Consider the following 21826-nt stretch of genomic DNA (forward strand, 5'->3'; position numbering starts at 1 on the left):
ATTAATGTTGAATTCTCCCAAGATAATATTGGCAGTCCCACTTGTTTTGTTATGCTCTTGGTGTAGCATAAGCTGCTTCCTTGATGTACACTCTGACAAAGGAAGGTTCAGACTTGGAGATAGCTTCAACACGTTTATTACTGTTAGCGATTCTCCTACTTGGATTCGACTCTACTGTTAATCCTGTTATAGCTACTCAGACTGACTAACCAGTCTGCTACAATCCACGTGGTGGATGTGAAGTATTTCAAATCAACCCTGTGTACACACTGAGTGTCTCCACTGGAAAGAGGAAGATCATGTGTGTTGTGTCCTTTTTATATAGGTTGGTGTAATGCCCTTGTGTGGTAGTGTCACCTCTGTGTGTATCGTGAATGCCCATTGGTTGTGCCCTATCTTACTGACCTATTGGTTGACTGTCTGTATGTCATGTCTCTGGTGCTCCCTCTAGTGTCTAACTAGGTGTAGTGCATGTACATTAACCCTTTGTGTACTTACAGTGATGTATATCACTACACCACTCACATACAATCTACCCTACCGTGGATTTCAACCCACCAGTGGTTGTGAAAGTTGTTATATAAATGCATGTTCAGAGCCACAAGTCTGTATAATCTATTCCCTCATGTCATAAAATAGACTGGTTATGTCTCTAAACTCTCTCTCAAAAGATTGAATTCTTCGGTACTCGCTGAAGAAAACAGGGTTCAACCCCAAGTCTCGATTGACAAGGAGTCACAAGCTGGTCGGTTGCATCTCACTGAAAGTACACTGTAAAATAAAGCATTGCTTCTGAAACTGCCTCAAAAACGTTCTGAAATATGGCCAGCTTCTATCTATGCTTGTGCAGCCAACAATCGCCTTAGATCCCAAATTTTCACCAGGTCACAACTTGCCATACCTTCAACAAATGTTCAACATGTGGCGAACTCCCGTTGGTTCAAAGATTAAACTCAGGGTGTTACTGAACTCACAGAACTGAAAATGGCAGGTTCCAGGTTCAACATCTGGTCTGTGCTGAGCCAACATATTTTAACTGTGGTGGTGAGGGGTCTACAGCTGGTGCTAGGAACCCTGGGTTAGGACAGTTTCCAGAGGAGTAGCAAGGCTCCATGATAATGTGCTCTGTATCAGATTGCCATCTTACCACGAGACCCAATAAAAGGATCCTGGTTTGGACAGATCAAAGTGTTTTGTGAGTTACTTCATAAAGTACAAGGGACCAAACATAACATGCCTGAGCCATTGGTCTACACAGGTCTCTGTCCAGACCCTGTGGACGTTCCTGATTTGCTGAGGCAAAAGGTGAAGGTTTTGAAATAAAAAGAGAAGATGCTGGAAATTCTGAGCTGGTCTGACAGCATCTGTGGCGGGAGAAACAGAGTTGGCGTCCTGCCTGAAAAAATTAACAAATTTTCTCTCTGTGTCTCTCGTATAGATGCTGCCAGAGTTGCTCAGCATTTCCAGCATTTTCTGTTTTCATTGCGGATTTCCAGCATCCGTATATCTTACTCGTGTCAAAGCAGGATTTAAGTCCTGTTCCATGTGGCATAAGGGTATCTGGCATAGCAAGGGTTAATGTGGGACTGGGAATCAGTGCTGCCCACAGTGTGATATAAAGAGACATGACGTGAGTCTAGGGTCTGGACAGAGAGCTGTGTAGACCCAAGCATGGAGTTCGTTCATAGCTTGGACTATCCACTGCATATATGTACAATGTTGTGTGTTATAAACAAACTCTTAATGGTCTACCATACAGGACTCAGAACCTCTTTGTGAGACTTATTGAACACAAAACACTCCTGGCATTCTCTGGGAAGACGTGAGCTTTGGTTCTGAATTCTGAGTGAACTAGCCAGAGAGATATTTGTGTTCAGTAGGTGGATTCTTTCCATCACCAAAATAGTTGTGGGAGTTTTCTCACTGTGTAGACTGTATAGACATAACCAAATTCTCTTCTCCAGGAGAACATCTCCTGGCGTTATCATTGACCAGAAACTGAACTGGACTAGCCATACAAATACTGTGGCTACAAGAGCAGGTCAGAGGCTTGCAATCCTGCAGCGAGTAACTCACCTCTTGACTCCCCAAAACCTGCCCATCATCTGCAAGACACAACTCAGGAGAGTGATTGAATGCTCTGCACTTGTCTGGATGAGTGCAGCCAACAACACTCAAGAAGCTCGACACCATCCAGGACAAAGCAGTCCGCTTGATTAGCATCCCTTCCACAAACATTCACTCCATCCATCACTGATGTACTCTGGCAGCCGTGTACCACCTACAAAATGCACTGCAGTAATTCACCAAGGCTCCTTCGACAGCATTTTCCGAACCCATGACTCACTACCGCCTAGAAGGACAAGGGCGGCAGACACATGGGAACACCACCTCCTTGGAAGTTCTCCAAGCCACTCACCATCCTGACTTGGAAATATATCGCCGTTCCTTCACTGTCGCTGGGTCAATTTCCTGGAACTCCCTCCCTAACAGCACTGTGGATATACTTACACCTCATGGACTGCAGCGGTTCACCACCAGCTTCTCAAGGGCAATTAGAAATGGGCAATAAATGCTGTCCTAGCCAGCGACACCCACATCCCCTGAATGAATTTTGTAAAATGAAAACTGCAACTTAAAATCCCTCGGGATTGTGTGATTTACTTTGGGAACAAAATTACTACTTGCTCAACAGAGAATTAAATAGATAGCTAATTAACTAGGTTTTGACCCTGTTAATGTTAAAGTAAGTCCCGGTAAATTTATTAACTTTGACACTTTGTGTAATCCCCTTAATCTTTTAATCCTACTCTGCATTTGATACAGATGAGTTCTCCCAGTTCTCATATTCCAGACTAAATGCCAATATTTAGCTGGGTTTTTAATTACATGTAACCTAATATTTTCCTAAATATAAAACATTGAATTAGAACATACATCCCTGTAGAGCTGTGTAAATTGTTATATGTCTGGGAGAGTCACTGTATAACCATCATCAATGCTCTCTATTTACTGACAGCTGTCTTGCCATCACCTTTTAAATCCTTCCCCTTGTGGTCATGTGGTGATCAGCAACATGGCGCAACCTGGCCACCACAAATGGGAGCAACAGAGACAATCCAGTACCAGTAACGGACGAGAAGGTTGCAACGAGGGAAGTTTATAATGGGAAAGTTGCCAGTTGTAACAGGGCTTAGGAATACTGGGTAAGAGCAAACAAAGTTCTGAGCTATATTTCGACAAGAAGATGGTCATTTATATCATGCCTCTGATTAAGTGAATGGCCACTTGGATAGTGATGGAGAGTTTCACCAGAAGCCCCGAATCTCCCTTAGATCAGGAATGAATGTCGACCGTTGAAACCTCAAGCCACCCATTCAAATACAGGGGTCAATTTAAGCGTGGTGTTGAATTTGAGACACTGATGTTTGAGCCAACTTGATATGTGAAAAATGAAACACCAACAATTCAAACGTGACACATTTTATTGAATGAATTAATTCTGCAAACATACCTTTAACCACAATCAAAACGTTTTTAAAAACTGTCAAATGTATTGTCTTCGTCGTCTGACACAAAGACTTCCATCAAAATCATTCTGAGTTACTTTGGCGATGGTATCATCCTGTCACAACAAATCATCCTCCTCTCCATCCGCCGCATTGGATATTCAGCATTTTCTGAACGATCTGATGACAGTTTGCGCTTTCATAGCATCCCAGAATTTGATGACGAAATCATACAAAGCATCAAGCGGGGCGGCACACCTTTCCACTCTTTGCAAAGGTTTCCTTGCCTTCAAAGATCCACCTAATCCTCATTTCGGCACCTCTTGATCTCATCGATTCTACAGGATCTGAACATGCCGCTCCCCCCCCCCCCCCCCGCAAATAAACTGCAATCTTGACATAGGCCATCCGGGACGCCAATCCCACTCATTATCAATCTGCAACCTCACTCGATCTTCATCCAGGGGCTGGTTTAGCACAGGGCTAAAGAGCTGGCTTTGAAAGCAGACCAAGGCAGGCCAGCAGCACGGTTCAATTCCCGTACCAGCCTCCCCGAACAGGCGCCGGAATGTGGCGACGAGGGGCTTTTCACAGTAACTTCATTTGAAGCCTACTTGTGACAATAAGTGATTTTCATTTTCATTTCATTTTTTTTCCATCTGACCGTTCTCATGGATATGCACAAAAGCTCTTGTAGGGAACACGATTTTCGGCATGGCTTTATGCTTGATAATTACCATAAGCTTGAATTTTGTTCCATCAGGCGCAGCAAACTACTACCACTCTGAATCTCCTCTTCTCATGTCCTGTTGATTACACCTGAACTATTTTCGAACCTTTCCACTCCACAGTTTGGTTGCTGGGCACACTGAGATTCTTGGGCGATTCCATAGAATCGCTACAGTGCAGAAGGAGGCCATTTGGCCCATCGAGTATACACCGACCCTCTGACAGAGCAACCTCCCTCGGTGCACTCCCCCGCCTTTATCCCGTAACCCCACCTAACCGACATATTTTTGGACACAATGGAACAATTTATCATGGCCAATCCACCGACTCTGCACTTCTTTGGACTGTGGGAGGAACCGGAGCTCCCGGAGGAAACCCACGCAGACACGGGGAGGAAGTGCAAACTCCACACAGACATTCACCCAAGGCCGGAATTGATCCCGGGCCTCTGGCGCTGTGAGACAGAAGAGCTAACCACTGTGCCACCGTGCCGCCCGCTTCATCCATGTTGCTGATGTGACATGATGAGCACTCGAGATTTTGCTGTGCTCAGATGATGAATCACCGGAAACTGGTCATTTTGACATCATGACCGTGGTCTTCTGCCGCAACAATAGACATTTCCTTTCCATTAAGCGGCTACATCAACCAGCTGTTGCTCTGAAATCTTTGCTTCACTCAAGATTTGATTCACTTACTTGGTGCATATGCATATTGCACATCTGGAGACGATGTTAATTATTCTGATGATTTCTGAGGACCAATCTTGATACATAGGGCTCGATTTAACAAAGGAAAACAGAGTCCTGTTGTGCGCTGGTTTAGCGAGGTGATTCCCAGCGCTTGTAGCACCCGGAACAACCCTTCTATTGAATGGGTCGGTGTTATTTTTGGGGGCTTTGGTGGGGATGGCCCCGCTGAGGCCACACTTACCTTCATTCCCTGTACTGAGCAGCACTGCTCGTCAGTGCAGGAAGAGATTGGGGCACCATTTTTAAATGGCGCCCCGACTCTCGACCCCCCAACGCAGCCTCTGGGAGCCCACCAACTTAACTACACCCCCACCTCATAATGGCAGGGCACCCGTGGGCCCAATCCCTACTACAGGCCAAATGACACCTTGTCAGTGCCACCTGGGTACCCCAGCACATCAGCAATGCCAGAGGGCCATCCTACCCATAGGCCAACCCCAAGGGGCCTCCGATCGCCGGGGAGACCCCTCCCAAGTGCCATTCCACCTGGTCCCCCTTTGTGGAGACCAGTGCTAAACAGCGGCCGGCTGGGGTCGCCTCGACGGGGCCGTTAGATCCCAAGAGCTGGTTAGCTCTTGCTAACTGCGCACTTAAATATGGAAACTTATGCCCATTGTGGACAGGATTCAGATCGTGACATTCCCGCGAAATCCGGTAGATCTCACAAGGCGTGGCTAGCCGGGTAAATGTCGCAAGAGGCCTCTCGCAAAATATACCGGCCACGTCATGTTTGGGGCCGGACACGGGCGGTTATTTTGGGCCCATACTTCTCAAGATCAGGCCAAGGCCCAGTCCCTGTTCACCTGGCACATTTAGTCTTGGGCATCCTCTTCAGGGTGGACTCCTTCTTCTTCCATTCTCACACCAGTGTTTCATTAATACCTATTCCCCTCGTTGCAGCACAGTTATTTAACGAGTTGGCAAACATTATGACTTTTATCTTGAAAGCAGCTAGGTACTTCATTCTTTTGCCGGAGGGACCTATTTCTGTTCATCAGTCATCATGTGCGCCCTGCTCTGTGTGGGTGTCTTAAACTCCCGCGCATCTTTTGGAAACACAGCCCATGTCAACGGCTTGATAGACAGGCCTATTAGCTGAGCAAAACATGCATTTTGAGGCGAAACAAAGAGGCTGACTACAAATCAGGATGGGGTGGTGGTGGGGGGGTCTGACCTGTATGCTGAGTAAAGGCCAAGACATGACTATGGTGTTGTGAAAAGGGGTCATATTTTACGCCGCATCAAATTATAATAATCAAAAGTAGCAAATAATATGCTCCACAGAAAGTGTTGGATGTGGTGAACAGTGTGCTGCACGGGGAGAGCATTTGTTTCATTCTTTGATAGGATGTGGGCAGCGTTGCCATGGCCATCATTTATTGCCCTTCCCTAATTGTGCTTAAACTGAATATCTTAATAGGTCATTTTAGAAACCAGCTAAAGAGCCAGTCACATTCCATACAGTGAACAGTGCGTTACACAGGGGGAGTTGTCTATAGTGAACAGTGCGGTACACAGGGATGAGTTGTCTATAGTGAACTGTGTGTTGCACAGGGAGAGTTGTACATAGTGAACAGTGCATTACACAGAGAGAGTTCTATGCAGTGAACAGTGTGTTACACAGGGAGAGTTGTCTATAGTGAACAGTATTACACAGAGTTGTCTGTAGTGAACCGTGTGTTATACAGGGAGAGTTGTCTATAGTGAACAGTGTGTTACACAGGGAGAGTTGTATACAGTGAACAGTGCGTTACACGGAGAGTTGTCTATCGTAAACAGTTAAACAGTGCATTACACCGGCAGTAAACGGTACGTTACACAGGGAGAGCTGTATATAGTGAACAGTGTGTCACACAGGGAGAGTTGTCTATAGTGAACAGTGTGTTACACAGGGAGAGTTGTCTATAGTGAACCGTGTGTTACGCAGGGAGAGTTGTCTACAGTGAACAGTGTGTTTCACAGGGAGAGCTGTCTATGGTGAACCGTGTGTTACACACGGAGAGTTGTGTACAGTGAACAGTGCGTTACACGGAGAGTTGTCTATCGTAAACAGTTAAACAGTGCATTACACTGGCAGTAAACGGTACGTTACACAGGGAGAGCTGTATATAGTGAACAGTGTGTCACACAGGGAGAGTTGTCTATAGTGAACAGTGTGTTACACAGGGAGAGTTGTCTATAGTGAACCGTGTGTTACGCAGGGAGAGTTGTCTACAGTGAACAGTGTGTTTCACAGGGAGAGCTGTCTGTGGTGAACTGTGTGTTACACACGGAGAGTTGGGGCAGCAAGGTGGCGTAGTGGTTAGCATTGCTTCCTACGGCGCTGAGGACCCGGGTTCAAATCCCGACCCTGGTTCACTGTGCGTGTGGAGTTTGCACAATTTCCCCGTGTCTGTGTGGGTTTTGCCCCCACAACCCTAAGATGTGCAGGGTAGGTGGATTGGTCACGCTAAATTGCCCCTTAATTGGAAAAAAAATAATTGGGTACTCTATGTTTTTAAAAAAACACAGGGAGAGTTGTCTATAGTGAACAATGCGTTACACAGGGAGAGTTGTCTCTAGTGAACAGTGTGTTATACTTGGAGAATTGTCCATGGTGAACCGTGTATTACACAGGGAGAGTTGACGGAGGCCATTCAGCCCATCGAGTTTGAACCGACCCTCCGAAAGAGCACCCTATCTAGGACCATTCTCCCATCCTGCCCTAGTAACCCCACCTAACCTTAACATCTTTGGGCTATGGGACGAAACCCACGCCAACATGGAGAGAAAGTGCAAACTCCAACAGTCACCCAAAGTCGGAATTGAACCCGGGTCCCTGCCACTGTGAGGCAGCAGTGCTAACCACTGTGCTGCCCCTAACATTTCAGATGTAGAACAAGTTCTGGTGAAGAACCACAGCTGAAATATTCTTTCCAACGGCTTTTTTGTTTACAGCGCTGGCATTCTCTCACTGCTGATTTAAGTTCCCTTCTGCTTCTATTGCAACTCCCGTTGCTGTGGCTAAGCATCGCTGTAAGAAAAATCAATTACATAAGTAAATGACCGTACTTCTAATGCAAAGTTAATGAAGAGGCTGGGACACAGGGGAATTCCATAGCAGTCGCCCAGTGCAGTAAACTGCAAACGTTTACAGGCATTACCAGTTTAGCTGCGTCATTGGTCTGTGAGGTGCTGTGGAAGGATTCATCACCGCTGGGCGCACGCTGTGTCTTCAGGTCGGTGAGCTCCTTCTTCAGGATCGTCAGGTGCTGCGAGGTCATCTCCTGGTTGATTCCTGCCAAGGTCAGAAAGGTTCAAAAGAAATCCAAAGCCGTACAACGGAAGCTTTTCACCGCTATTCCCCCCCCCCCCCCCCCCACCCACACACACACACACACACACAATGAAATCCAAACTTCAGATTCAGAATACAAACAGGCCCTTCACTGCACCTTCACAGAGCGCCATTACGTTTTGAGCAAAATGGGATGGCACTAATCGAAATGAGTGCCTCCCGTTCGAGAGGGAAGCTTGAAATGCTCTTCCTTGGGACGTGCAAACTTAAAGTGCTCTTTAAAGTGTGAAATGAGAGACATGAGAGAAGGAGGAGAGAGAGAGAAAACAGTCAAGAGTGATTGAGGGAGTGGGTGGTACAGTGCTGCAGTGTTTAGCACTGCTACCTTATGGTGCCGAGGACCAGGATTCGATCACGACCCTGGGTCACTGATAATAATGATAATCGCTTATTGTCACAAATAGGCTCCAATGAAGTTACTGTGAAAAGCCCCTAGTCGCCACATTCCGGCGCCTGCTCGGGGAGGCCGGCACGGGAATTGAACACGCGCTGCTGGCGTTGTTCTGCATTACAAGCCTGCTGTTTAGCCCACTGTGCTGAACCAGCCCCTGTCCATGTGGAGTTTGCACATTCTCCCCGTGTCTGTGTGTGTCTCACCCCCACAACCAAAAAAGATGTGCAGGGTAGGTGGATTGGCCACGCTAAATTTGCCCCTTAATTGGAAAAAAGAATTGGGTACTCTAAATGTACTTTTTTTAAAATGAGTGATTGAGGGAGAGAGCACAACAGAGGGAGCGAGAAGACAATCAGAGAGGGAAAGAAAACAATTGCAATAACAGAACCGTGCAGACACAGAACAAGACACACAGATTGAGGAGAGCAGGAATCAGGGGGGAAAGAGAGACCAGCACATAAAAAAAGGAGAGGCACAGTGAGACAGGAATAGCTTCAATTTTATTTTGCTTCCCACAATTACAGAGTGAGAGGCTTAAGACCACAAGAAAATAAGGAGCATTTATCACTCCTTTCAGCCTCTGATCGAGCAGGAGAAATGAACAGACACATAGTTAGAGAGATAGACAGAGGCCGACATATTCAGACAAAGACTGAGACAGATGGAGAGACACAGAGAGAAACCTATTTCCAGAGACAGAAACAGAGCGACACAAAGGGCAGAATCTGGTGAAACTCCCGGGAATGGGAAACGAGGTGGGTGGCGGCATTTAATTGTGTGGGAGGTGAAATATCAGCTTCCCAATGACAGGATGAAAGTTGGGAAGTACATTGTCAGTGAATTGAAGGCAAATGGCAGGAACCTATTTGCAATGCAACATATCATGCATACTCATTCAAACACATGGGCGCCAGATTAAATTGTACCTTTGAGATTAAGGACGGTAAAGAAAATGCGCCTTCAGGATTCCCAACTTGTTAAAGGTGACACGCAGCAAAGGGAGGCCATCTTCCTAGTGGATTTGGAATGAGTGGGAGCTGCTTTTCTCGGATGGGGAACTCTGTTGAGCTCAAGTGGAGCTGTCCAGGGAGGTCAAGTTATGGCTGTCCATTGAAGAGTGGTCCGTGTTGTGGTGGGCCTAAGAAGGGTGGGGCATGGTTTCTGAGATGGGGGGGGGGGGGGGGGAATGGCGGTCAGATCATGCCCACCCTGAGAAGGGTCGTGCGGGACAGAGGGAAAGTCAACCTCCACTGAAGGCAGCACACAAGCAGAGGAGGTCAAGGGTGATTGAGGGGAGGTCAAGGGTGATTGAGGGCAGGTCAAGGGTGAGGGAGGGAGCGTCGAAGATGACTGTTAGCACTCAATGGAGATGTGGGGGGGTGAGGGGCAGCTATAGCTTGACAGTTGATCGAGGGCTAAAAAACAGACTACTGCGAATGCTGGGTATCTGAAGTAAGAGCAGAAAATGCTGCAAACACTCAGCAGGTTGGGCAACATCCACAGAGAGAGAAACAGAGTTAAGGCCCCAGGCTGATGGCCTGTTGTCCCCAGCATTTTTTGTTTTTGTTTTAATTGACAAGGGTTTTGTTGGCTGGCTTGAGGGTCACAGAAGGCAGGGTCAGGGGTGATGGAGGGAATGTTAAAGGTGACAGAGGGAGAGTGCAGGGTGCATCTTCACAGATCCAAGTGTGGGGGGGGGGGGGGGGGAGCAATGTTCAAGCAACAAATCCTCCTTGTTATACAAGCAGAATGATGCTGCCTGTCCAAGGAGCGGATGCCTGTCCAGTTGCTGGACCTTCAGCCACCGTGACAGAGGAAGCCATCAGCCTATCAAAGGGCCTCAGAGGGAGCAATTCATCTTGCAGCTGAGGGGTTTGTGGTGTTGGGTGCTCTGAGGTACAGATGAACCAACATGGTTGCGATTGGTACAACGCAGTTTTATTCCAACTTGTTATTTACAGATCTGTCTTGGTACTCAGCACGTGGTGACTGTGTGAGTGTCTTGTTAATCAGGTCCTGTCCTTGTCCTAGTCTCCAGATGGACTGACCACCAGGTGTCGTGTTTCTTGTCTTATACTGTGTCTGCTCTTGTCTGTGATTGGCTGTCGTGTTATGTGTGCTAATTAGTCTGTTGGTCTATCTATCATGATGATTGTGTTTGAATATCATGACAGGGTTTAGCTCCAACAAGCAGCTTGAAGTTAACACTGATTGGATTGACGTGACTGTGCTTTTCAGCAGGCAATGTGGACTTTGATGGCCTGTTTAATAACACAAGGGCAGCACTGACAGACCCAGGAGGCCTGGGTAAATCATCGATCAGGTTCAAAGAAACCACGCAGTCAGGTGTCGGAACTTGTTTGAAAGAACTGGTAAAGAGTCACAGGCTGTGCAAAGTCAGGTAAGCGTCTTATTGAAAACATCTGTGACAGGGCTGCCTGAGCTCGGGGGGGGGGGGGGGGGGGGGGGGGGAGATGATTCAAAGGTCTGTGCTTCTGAAGGTGTGACTTTGAAAAGGATGATGAAAATTATTGCCTATTGCTTCCAAAGTGATTAATGCAGGACAAAGTACAGCTTGGGTTCGATACAGATTAAAGCTCTCTAAATTGTCACATCAAACACTCCCAGGACAGGTACAGCATTCAGTGAAATACTGAGCAAAGCTCCCTCTACACTGTTCCCATCAAACATTCCCAGGACAGGCATAGCACGGGGTTAAATACAGACTAAAGCTCCCTCTAAACTGTCCCCTTCAAACATTCCCAGGACAGGATTAGATACAGAGTGAAGGGACAGCACAGTGGCACAATAGGTAGCACTGCTGCCTCACAGCTCCAAGGGTTCAGTTCCAGCCTCGGGTGACTGGCTGTGTGGAGTTTACACTTTCTCCCCGTGTCTGCATGGACTTCCTCCAGGTGCTCCGGTTTCCTTCCATTGTCCAAAGATGTATGGGTTAGGTGGATTGGCCATGATAAATTGCTCCTTAGTATTGAAAAGGTTAGATGGTGTTACTGGATGAAAGGGATAGGGTGGAGGCTTGGGCTTCAGTAGGGTGCTCTTTCCAGGGCTGGTGCAGACTCAATGGGCCTCATGACCTCATTCTGCACTATAAATTCTATGAAATTATAAGCTCCCTCTTCATTGTCCCATCAAACACTCCCAGGACAGGTCCAGCATTGGGTTAGATGCAGAGTGAAACTCCCTCTATATTGTCCCATCGAACACTCCCAGGGCAGGTACAGCACGAGGTTAGATACAGTGTGAAGCTCCTTCTACACTGTCCCCATCAAACACTCACAAGGCAGGTACAACATGAGCGAAGTACAGAGTAAGATCCAAGTGCACTATCCTCATATGCCCACAGGTGTTTCAATGTTTCTGCTCTTCTGAAGTACCTGGGGTTGCCAACATTTGACAAGCTCCAGATGTGTAGTGTTTGGTCACCATCCACCCATGGCAAACTGAAAATATAAATGTGGTGCAAACTGACCCACAGGTCACAGAGGACAGCCCAGCTCTGCACAGAGCAAGTGATTTCTCGCAGAGTAAAGCTCTATCAACCTCTACAATTATCACAGTCTTTAACACAAAATCCCACAGACAGGACTCCGAACACGCCGAGCAAATTACCTGTCATATTCATTAATGTCCATTTTCACTTTTCCTGAGAAAACAAGAGAATGCCATGGCAATGGAGGCAGAACCATCCCAGGATTCAATGCAATAGTGAAAGCACTGTATTAAAACTGAAGGGATTATGGGTCCTCTGCAGGGTAGTGATGTGTGATAAGGCAGCTTACATACATTGGAGATAGTAAACAGGCCGGATATTGTATGTGGGAGAGATGGTTGGTTTGGATTCCAAGAGCTACATTGAGCAACCCCGCACTGTGCTATTCAGTAGAACATAGATCCACGCCTGTAGCTCCCCGCAGGCAAGTTCCTGGCCGTAAGTTGTGCCATTCAGAGATGGTCCTTGCATGTAGCCTTACCAACTGGATACCGCCTAATGGAATAACCATGGGTTCTGTTTTCTTGGCATTATTGACTCAATACATTTTCCCACCTCAATTTTCCCACCTCTCCCCTGATGGGTGTCAAGGTTGAAGCGGAGTCTGACCTTTGGGGCACAGCTGAGGGAGCTTCACTTTAGGAACCTAGGATGCCTCTAGGCTGTAAGCAGGGGTTCTACTCCTTCTGTCAATTCTGCTAAGCTTGCCACCTCTTCCCCAAAGCCTGTCCAAAGGGCTGGTTTAGCACAAGGCTAAATAGCTGGCTTTTAAAGCAGACCAAGGCAGGCCAGCAGCACGGTTCAATTCCTGTACCAGCCTCCCCGAATAGGCGCCGGAATGTGGCGACTAGGGGCTTTTCACAGTAACTTCATTTGAAGCCTACTTGTGACAATAAGCGATTTTCATTTCATTTTTCATTTTTTCATTTCATTTCCAATAGCATATATAAAACTGCAACTGATACGCGTGAGGGTAATATGGTCCAAGGTGGTGTTTTGTTTCTAATTCAAGTTTGCCTGTGGGGGTATCGTTGGCCCTCAAAAAGGTAAGGAAAGTGGTCAGTTGGCACAGGGGAGTGGGGGCATTGTTATCAGTGGCAGGCTGTAATGATATGGAGAATTGCGCTCGTGTTTGTTACCCCCTGCGGAGATTGTGTTTGACGCACTGCAGAGTTTGTGTGTGTCCTGATCTTCATCACACCCCCATGACAATTTATTCAAGGCAGATGTTTGATAGACAAGGGGAGTCAAGGGTTATTGGGGTGGGGCTGGGGGGGGGGGTGCCGGATGCAGACTGGAAAGTGGAATCGAGACCACATCCAGATCAGCCATGACCTTATTGAATATGAGAGCTGGCTTGAAGGGCCGAATGTTCCTAAGTCCTATGTTCCTCCAACAGTGACAACTTTCCAAATATTGACTGGAAACACTATAGTTCGAGTACTTTAGATGGGTCCGTTTTTGTCCAATGTGTGCAGGATGTTTCCTGACACAGTATGTAGATAGGTCAACGAGAGGCGAAGCCATATTGGATTTGGTACTGGGTAATGAACCAGGACAGGTGTTAGATTTGGAGGTAGGTGAGCACTTTGGTGATAGTGACCACAATTCGATTACGTTTACTTAAGTGATGGAAAGGGATAGGTATATACCGCAGGGCAAGAGTTATATCTGGGGGAAAGGCAATTATGATGCGGTGAGGCAAGACTTAGGATGCATCGGATAGAGAGGAAAACTGCAGGGATTGGGCACAATGGAAATGTGGAGCTTGTTCAAGGAACAGCTACTGCGTGTCCTTGATAAGTATGTACCTGTCAGGCAGGGAGGAAGTGGTCGAGCGAGGGAACCATGGTTTACTAAAGCAGTTGAAACACTTGTCAAGAGGAAGACGGAGGCTTATGTAAAGATGAGACGTGAAGGTTCAGTTAGGGCACTCGAGAGTTACAAGTTAGCTAGGAAGGACCTAAAGAGAGAGCTAAGAAGAGCCAGGAGGGGACATGAGAAGTCTTTGGCAGGTAGGATCACGGATAACCCTAAAGCTTTCTATAGCTATGTCAGGAATAAAAGAATGACTAGGGTTCGAGTAGGGCCAGTCAAGGACAGTCGTGGGAAGTTGTGCGTGGAGTCCGAGGAGATAGGAGAGATGCTAAATGAATATTTTTCGTCAGTATTCACACAGGAAAAAGACAATGTTGTCGAGGAGAATACTGAGATACAGGCTACTAGACTAGAAGGGCTTGAGGTTCATAAGGAGGAGGTGTTAGCAATTCTGGAAAGTGTGAAAATAGATAAGTCCCCTGGGCCGGATGGGATTTATCCTAGGATTCTCTGGGAAGCTAGGGAGGAGATTGCTGAGCCTTTGGCTTTGATATTTCAGTCATCTTTGTCTACAGGAATAGTGCCAGAAGACTGGAGGATAGCAAATGTTGTCCCCTTGTTCAAGAAGGGGAGTAGAGACAAGCCCGGTAACTATAGATCAGTGAGCCTTACTTCTGTTGTGGGCAAAGTCTTGGAAAGGTTTAGAAGAGATCGGACGTATAATCATCTGGAAAGGAATAATTTGATTAGAGATAGTCAACACGGTTTTGTGAAGGGTATGTCGTGCCTCACAAACCTTATTGAGTTCTTTGAGAAGGTGACCAAACAGGTGGATGAGGGTAAAGCAGTTGATGTGATGTATATGGATTTCAGTAAAGCGTTTGATAAGGTTCCCCACGGTAGGCTACTGCAGAAAATACAGAGGCATGGGATTCAGGGTGATTTAGCAGTTTGGATCAGAAATTGGCTAGCTGGAAGAAGACAAAGGGTGGTGGTTGATGGGAAATGTTCAGCCTGGAGTCCAGTTACTAGTGGTGTACCACAAGGATCTGTTTTGGGGCCACTGCTGTTTGTCATTTTTATAAATGACCTGGAGGAGGGCGTAGAAGGATGGGTGAGTAAATTTGCAGATGACACTAAAGTCGGTGGAGTTGTGGACAGTGCGGATGTTATAAGTTACAGGGGGACATAGGTAAGCTGCAGAGCTGGGCTGAGAGGTGGCAAATGGAGTTTAATGCAGAAAAGCGTGAGATGATTCATTTTGTAAGGAATAACAGAAAGACAGAGTACTGGGCTAATGGTAAGATTCTTGGTAGTGTGGATGAGCAGAGTGATCTCGGTGTCCATGTACATAGATCCCTGAAAGTTGGCACCCAGGTTGAGAGGGTTGTTAAGAAGGCGTACGGCGGGCTTCCGGGTGCGGCGATGACCAGCTAAGTCGCACGTTTCGGCACCTCCCGTTTTAACGGACTTTTGGGCTCTTATCGGGAGCCCCAACGGCAATTTTCGAAGGCTAAACCCACTGTGAGGCGACATAGAAGGGAGTCCCCCCGGATGTGAATGGATAGAAGAGATAATAGTGGCCAGATTGCGGAGGATCCTCTGGAGCAGCGGCAAAGAAGGGAAGTGAGAAGCAAGATGGCGGTGGAGGGCGGCCAGTTGGTATGGGGTCTGGAACAGCAGGAGTTCCTCCGGCGATGTGTGGAGGTGCTCAAGAAGGAGGTGCTGGCGCCGATGCTGCAGGCGATTGAGGGGTTAAAGGAGGCGCAGAAGACCCAAGAGATGGAGCTCCGTGGAGTGAAGGCAAAAGCTGCCGAAAACGAGGGTGAGATACAGGGCTTGGTGTGAAGACGGAGACGCACGAGGCACTGCATAAGAGGTGCATGGAGAGACTGGAAGCCCTGGAAAATAGCTCGAGGAGGAAGAACTTAAGAATCTTGGGTCTTCCCGAAGGGGCAGAGGGAGCGGACGTTGGGGCGTATGTGAGCACGATGCTCCATACCTTAATGGGAGCTGAGGCCCCGACGGGCCCCCTGGAAGTGGAGGGAGCGTACCGAGTCCTTGTGAGAAGACCAAAGGCAGGAGAAATACCTCGAGCAATAGTGGTGAGGTTCCACCGCTACAAGGACAGGGAGATGGTCCTGAGATGGGCGAAAAAGACACGGAGCAGCAGGTGGGAGAACGCGGTGATCCGCGTGTATCAGGATTGGAGTGCGGAGGTGGCGAGAAGGAGGGCGAGTTTCAATCGGGCCAAGGCGGTGCTCCACAAGAGGAAAGTGAAATTCGGAATGTTGCAGCCGGCAAGACTGTGGGTTACACACCAGGGTAAACACCACTACTTCGAGACGGCAGAGGAGGCGTGGACATTTATTGAAGAGGAGAAGTTGGACTAGATTTGAGAAAGAGTGTTTGAAATGAAGTAGCGAGGTGGTGGCAAGGGACTGTGAATCAGATGGGGGAAAATTTTCTTTCCCCTCGAAGGGGACACACACGAAGAAATGTGGGTGCCGGTGGGGAAGGGGAGGGGGAAGGAGAGAGGGAGCTGCGCCATCAGGAGCGTGGCCGAGAGAGAAGTGCGGGCTTTGTTCCCGCGCTATGGAAATTGTGGCGGGAAAAGGGGGCGCAGGAAGGAGGGGGCCTCACATAATGGGAGGCTAAGGATAAACGGGGGAAGCTGAGGTCAGCCAGAGTTTGCTGCCTTCCGGAAGCAATATGGGGGGAGCAACTAAGCTAGAGAGGGATCTAGCGGTGGGGGGAGTAACTGGGTTGCTGCTGGGAAGGGGGAGCTGTTGCGGGATGGGATGGTCGGGACGGGAGGGCACCGTCCGGGGGATAAGCGGGTGCGTGGGAACCGGGTGAGGAGCTGGTCTAAAAAAGGGGATGGCTAGTCGACGAGGGGGGGGGGGGGGGGGGGGGGGAGGTAAAGAGCCCCCCAACCCGGTTGATCACGTGGAACGCGAGAGGGTTGAATGGGCCGGTTAAGAGGGCAAGGGTATTTGGGCACCTAAAGAAGCTAAAGGCAGACGTGGTCATGCTTCAGGAGACGCACCTGAAACTGGCGGATCAGGTCAGATTAAGAAAAAGATGGGTGGGACAGGTATTCCACTCGGGCTTGGATGCGAAAAATAGAGGGGTGGCAATACTGGTGGGGAAACGGGTATTGTTTGAGGCGAAGACTACAGTGGTGGACAGTGGGGGTAGATACGTGATGGTGAGTGGCAGATTGCAAGGCGATGGTGCTGGTGAACGTATATGCCCCGAATTGGGATGATGCAAACTTTATGAAGTGTATGTTGGGGCGCATCCGGGACCTGGAGATGGGAAAGTTGGTAATGGGGGGGGACTTCAACATGGTGCTGGACCGGTCCAGATCTAGGACCGGGAGGAGGCCGGCAGCTGCCAAGGTGCTTAAGGGCTTTATGGAGCAGATGGGAGGAGTGGATCCCTGGAGATTTACTAGACCAAGGAGTAAAGAGTTTTCCTTCTTCTCCCATGTCCACAAAGTGTACTCCCGGATAGACTTCTTTGTCCTGGGAAGGGCGCTGATCCCGAAGGTGGCAGGAACGGAGTATTCGGCTATAGCCATTTCAGATCATGCCCCACATTGGGTAGATCTGGAAGTAGGAGAGGAAAAGGAGCAGCGCCCACTCTGGAGATTAGATATGGGACTGTTGGCGGACGAGGGGGTATGTGTAAGGGTGAGGGGATGTATTGAAAGGTATCTAGAGATTAATGAAGACGGAGAGGTCCTGGTGGGAGTGGTCTGGGAGGCGCTGAAGGCGGTGGTTAGAGGGGAGCTGATCTCCATAAGGGCCCATAAGGGGAAACAAGAGGGTAAAGAAAGGGAGAAATTGTTGGGGGAGATTTTGAGGGTGGATAGGCAATATGCGGAGGCTCCAGATGAAGGGCTATACAGGGAAAGACGGAGGTTGCACACAGACTTTGACTAGTTGACCACGGGTAAGCTGGAGGCACAATGGAGGAAGGCACAGGGAGTGCAGTATGAATATGGAGAGATGGCGAGCCGGCTGCTGGCCCAACAACTTAGGAAGAGGGGGGCGGCGAGAGAGATCGGAGGGGTCAGAGACGAGGAGGGAAAGGTGGAACGGGGAGCGGAGAGGGCGAATGGGGTGTTTAAGGTATTTTACGAGAGGCTATATAAGGCTCAACCCCCGGAAGGGAAAGAGGGAATGATGAGTTTCCTAGACCAGCTGGAGTTCCCGAACGTTGAGGAACAGGAGATGACAGGACTGGGAGCGCAGATTGAGGTGGAGGAAGTGGTAAAAGGAATTGGGAACATGCAGGCAGGGAAGGCCCCGGGACCGGATGGGTTCCCAGTGGAGTTCTATAGGAAATACGTGGACCTGCTGGCCTCACTTCTGACGAGAACCTTTAATGAGGCTAGGGAAAGGGGGACATTACCCCCGACGATGTCGGAGGCGACGATATCGCTGATCCTGAAAAGAGACAAAGACCCGCTGCAGTGCGGGTCATACAGGCCTATTTCCCTCTTGAACGTAGATGCCAAGCTTTTGGCCAAGGTGATGGCGACGAGGATAGAGGACTGTGTCCCTGGGGTGGTGCATGATGATCAAACGGGGTTTGTTAAAGGGAGGCAATTGAATGCTAATATACGGAGGCTGCTGGGGATGATGATGATGCCCCCACTGGAGGGGGAGGGGGAGGTAGTGGTGGCGATGGATGCAGAGAAAGCATTTGATAGAGTGGAGTGGGACTACCTGTGGGAAGTACTGAGGAGATTTGGATTTGGAGAGGGGTTCATTAGATGGGTTCAGCTCCTGTACAGGGCCCCGGTGGCAAGTGTGATTACAAATAGGCAACGATCTGACCACTTCCGACTATATAGGGGTACAGGACAGGGATGTCCCCTGTCCCCGTTACTGTTTGCGTTGGCAATTGAGCCATTGGCCATAGCGCTGAGGGGCTCTAGGAAGTGGAGGGGGGTACTTAGAGGAGGAGAAGAGCATCGGGTGTCATTATACGTGGATGATTTGTTGTTGTATGTCGCGGACCCAGTGAAGGGGATGCCTGAGATAATGCAGACACTCAGGGAGTTTGGAGAATTTTCAGGATATAAATTGAATATGGGGAAGAGTGAACTGTTTGTGATGCACCCCGGGGAACAGGGCAGGGGAATAGACGATTTACCGTTGAAGAGGGTAAGAAGAGATTTCCAGTATTTAGGGATCCAGGTGGCCAGGAACTGGGGAACCTTGCATAAGCTTAACTTGGCACGACTGGTAGAGCAGATGGAAGAGGACTTTAGGAGGTGGGACATGGCGCCCCGGTCATTGGCGGGCAGGGTGCAGGCGGTTAAAATGGTGGTCCTTCCGAGGTTTCTTTTTGTGTTCCAGTGCCTCCCTGTACTGATTACAAAGGCCTTTTTCAAGAAGGTGGACAAGAGTATTATGAGCTTTGTGTGGGCTGGAAAGACCCCAAGAGAAAGGGGGGGTTCCTGCAGCGCAGTAGGGACAGAGGGGGACTGGCACTGCCGAGTCTAAGTGATTATTATTGGGCCGCCAACGTGTCAATGATTTGTAAGTGGATGAGGGAAGGGGAAGGAGCGGCGTGGAAAAGACTGGAGATGGCGTCCTGTAGGGGAACTAGCTTAAAAGCACTGGCGACGGCGCCGTTACCGTTCTCCCCGAAAAAATACACCACAAACCCAGTGGTGGTGGCAACTTTGAAAATTTGGGGGCAGTGGAGACGACATAAGGGAGTGACGGGTGCCTCAGTGTGGTCCCCGATAAGGAACAACCACAGGTTCGTCCCGGGAAGGATATATGGGGGATTTAAATCTTGGCAGCGAGCAGGAATTGCAAAATTGCAGGACTTGTTCTTAGACGGGACGTTCGCGAGTCTGGGAGCACTGACAGAAAAATATGGGTTGCCACCTGGGAATGCATTTCGCTACATGCAAGTGAGGGCATTTGTGAGACAACAGGTGAGGGAATTTCCACAGCTCCCGGCGCAAGAGATCCAGGACAGAGTGATTTTGGGGGCATGGGTGGGTGATGGTAGGGTGTCAGATATATATAGGGAAATGAGAGACGAGGGGGAGACGATGGTGGAGGAGTTGAAGGGAAAATGGGAGGAGTAGCTGGGGGAAGAGATTGAGGAGGGGCTGTGGGCAGATGCCCGAAGTAGGGTAAACTCTTCGTCCTCGTGTGCCAGGCTCAGCCTGATACAATTCAAGGTTCTACACAGGGCACATATGACGGGAGCAAGGCTGAGTAGGTTTTTTGGAGTGGAAGATAGGTGCGGGAGATGCGCGGGAAGCCCGGCGAACCACACCCACATGTTTTGGTCATGTCCGGTACTGCATGGGTTCTGGGTGGGTGTGGCAAAAGTGATCTCGAAGGTGGTGGGGGTCCGGGTCAAACCAAGCTGGGGGTTGGCTATATTTGGGGTTGCAGATGAGCCGGGAGTGCAGAAGGCGAGAGAGGCTGATGTTTTGGCCTTTGCGTCCCTAGTAGCCCGGCGAAGGATTCTACTTATGTGGAAAGAAGCTAAGGAGGGGCTGGATCAACGACATGGCAGGGTTTATAAAACTGGAACGGATAAAATATGCATTAAGAGGTTCGGCTCAGGGGTTCACCGGGCGGTGGCAACCGTTCCTCGACTATCTCGCAGAGCGATAAGGGAAAATAGGAAAGGCAGCAGCAGCAGCCCAGGGGGGAGGGGGCCTCATATGGGTCTTCAGGGGTTTTATGTGTGTGTTTATATATTAGTTATTTATATTTGATTTCACAAAGTTACTATTTTAGTTATTATTTCTGTTGTTTCTTATTTTGTTGTTGGCAGTTGCCGTTAGTTAGTATATTATTTATTTTAAAAAACGACCAATGTATATATTATTGCAAAGTTGTAAAATGGGAAATTTTTGTTTGATCGAAAAACGTTAATAAAATATATTTTTTTAAAAAGAAGGCGTACGGCGTGTTAGCTTTTGTTGGTAGAGGGATTGAGTTTCGGAGCCATGAGGTCATGTTGCAGCTGTACAAAACCCTGATGCGGCTGCATTTGGAGTATTGCGTGCAATTCTGGTCGCCGCATTATAGGAAGGATGTGGAAGCATTGGAAAGGGTGCAGAGGACATTTACCAGAATGTTGCCTGGTATGGAGGGAAGATCTTATGAGGAAAGGCTGAGGGACCTGAGGCTGTTTTCATGAGAGAGAAGGTTAAGAGGTGACTTAATTGAGGCATACAAGATGATCAGAGGATTAGATAGGGTGGACAGAGAGGGCCTTTTCCCTTGGATGGTGATGTCTAGCACGAGGGGACATAGCTTTAAACTGAGGGGAGATAGATATAAGACAGATGTCAGAGGTAGGTTCTTTACTCAGAGAATAGCAAGGGCATGGAATGCCCTGCCTGCAACAGTAGTGGACTCGCCAACACTAAGGGCATTCAAATGGTCATTGGATAGACATATGGACGATAAGGGAATAGTGTAGATGGGCTTTAGAGTGGTTTCACAGGTTGGCACAACATCGAGGGCCGAAGGGCCAGTACTGCGCTGTAATGTTCTATGTTTTATGTTCTAACTCTTCAACAAGCATCTCATTGGCCGTAAAATGCTTTGGGATGGCCTGAAGTTGTGAAAGGCGGTCTATAAATGCAGCCCCTTCTTTCATTTATTGGGCTGTGCTACATTCAGGTAAGCATTGAAAGGAAGCAACAGGCGGATTCACTTGTGCCAATTTTTTGGAGGGCTTTTTCTGATGGTGCTGAATCATAGAATCCCTACAGTG

General features: G+C 48.4%; 1 protein-coding gene and 1 long non-coding RNA gene across 4 annotated transcripts in view; one reads left to right on the plus strand and one right to left on the minus strand.

Annotated features, from left to right (window-relative positions):
• Positions 1-21826, minus strand: part of LOC140392767 (forkhead-associated domain-containing protein 1-like) — a 279760-nt gene that overhangs the window by 83091 nt on the left and 174843 nt on the right. For all 3 annotated transcript variants that reach the window (XM_072478384.1, XM_072478383.1, XM_072478385.1), the window contains exon 25: positions 8134-8267. In XM_072478384.1, the coding sequence (XP_072334485.1) occupies positions 8134-8267 (134 nt within the window). The remainder of the gene's footprint in view (positions 1-8133; positions 8268-21826) is intronic.
• The window catches only part of LOC140392768 (uncharacterized), a 42241-nt gene continuing 31449 nt past the window's right edge, over positions 11035-21826 (plus strand). Inside the window, exon 1 of the long non-coding RNA XR_011935422.1 lies at positions 11035-11122. This is a non-coding gene — a long non-coding RNA (uncharacterized lncRNA). The remainder of the gene's footprint in view (positions 11123-21826) is intronic.

The sequence above is a fragment of the Scyliorhinus torazame genome, chromosome 16, assembly GCF_047496885.1.
Source record: "Scyliorhinus torazame isolate Kashiwa2021f chromosome 16, sScyTor2.1, whole genome shotgun sequence".
Taxonomy (NCBI): Eukaryota; Metazoa; Chordata; class Chondrichthyes; order Carcharhiniformes; family Scyliorhinidae; genus Scyliorhinus; species Scyliorhinus torazame.